The sequence below is a fragment of the Penaeus monodon genome, chromosome 28, assembly GCF_015228065.2.
Source record: "Penaeus monodon isolate SGIC_2016 chromosome 28, NSTDA_Pmon_1, whole genome shotgun sequence".
NCBI lineage: Eukaryota > Metazoa > Arthropoda > Malacostraca > Decapoda > Penaeidae > Penaeus > Penaeus monodon.
This window is the reverse complement of record NC_051413.1, coordinates 18,319,710-18,320,183: the sequence shown is the minus strand read 5'-3', so window position 1 is coordinate 18,320,183 and position 474 is coordinate 18,319,710. Positions and strand designations below refer to the sequence as shown.

General features: G+C 40.7%; 1 protein-coding gene across 1 annotated transcript in view; it reads left to right on the top strand.

Moving 5' to 3' along the window:
- Nucleotides 1-436: 436 nt before the first annotated feature.
- LOC119590952 (WW domain-containing protein C660.06-like) overlaps nt 437-474 on the top strand; it is a 771-nt gene continuing 733 nt past the window's right edge. The window contains exon 1 of the mRNA XM_037939689.1: nt 437-461. Coding sequence (XP_037795617.1) covers nt 459-461 — 3 coding nt within the window. The 5' untranslated portion in view covers nt 437-458. The remainder of the gene's footprint in view (nt 462-474) is intronic.

Here is a 474-nt window from a genome sequence, read left to right as displayed (position 1 = left end):
TAAACCATACTTCATATGTATATTCACTGTCTTTCTTAGTACATTACAGTATGGCGAATCGCGGAATGAAGAACATGATAATCTACGCATTCAGCATACACTCAAACACGTACAAGAATTGACCAGTTTATAATGAAAAAAAAAATTGTAAATAATCATGATTCAGTTCTTGTTATTAACAGTATTGATAGTCATTCAAAAAACCTGCTAAGCTTCTCCAAGTGATATGAAACAAAATCACAGGCCTTCCACACGAAAAAACAATTTTATTTTCCTGTAATCGTTCCCGCTTACTGTTCTGCGCACTGCTTATTTTCCCCCGTTAGGATAAGGGATTCGTGGAGTGACTCGGCGGAACCCAAGGCCGCCGCCTCCTCGGTTTTCCTGGGCTGAGGGAGTATAAAGCATCCGCTCCTCAGGCGTGTTAGCAGTTGCCTCTCAACGTTTAAACACTCAACATGGTTGGTCAACAAG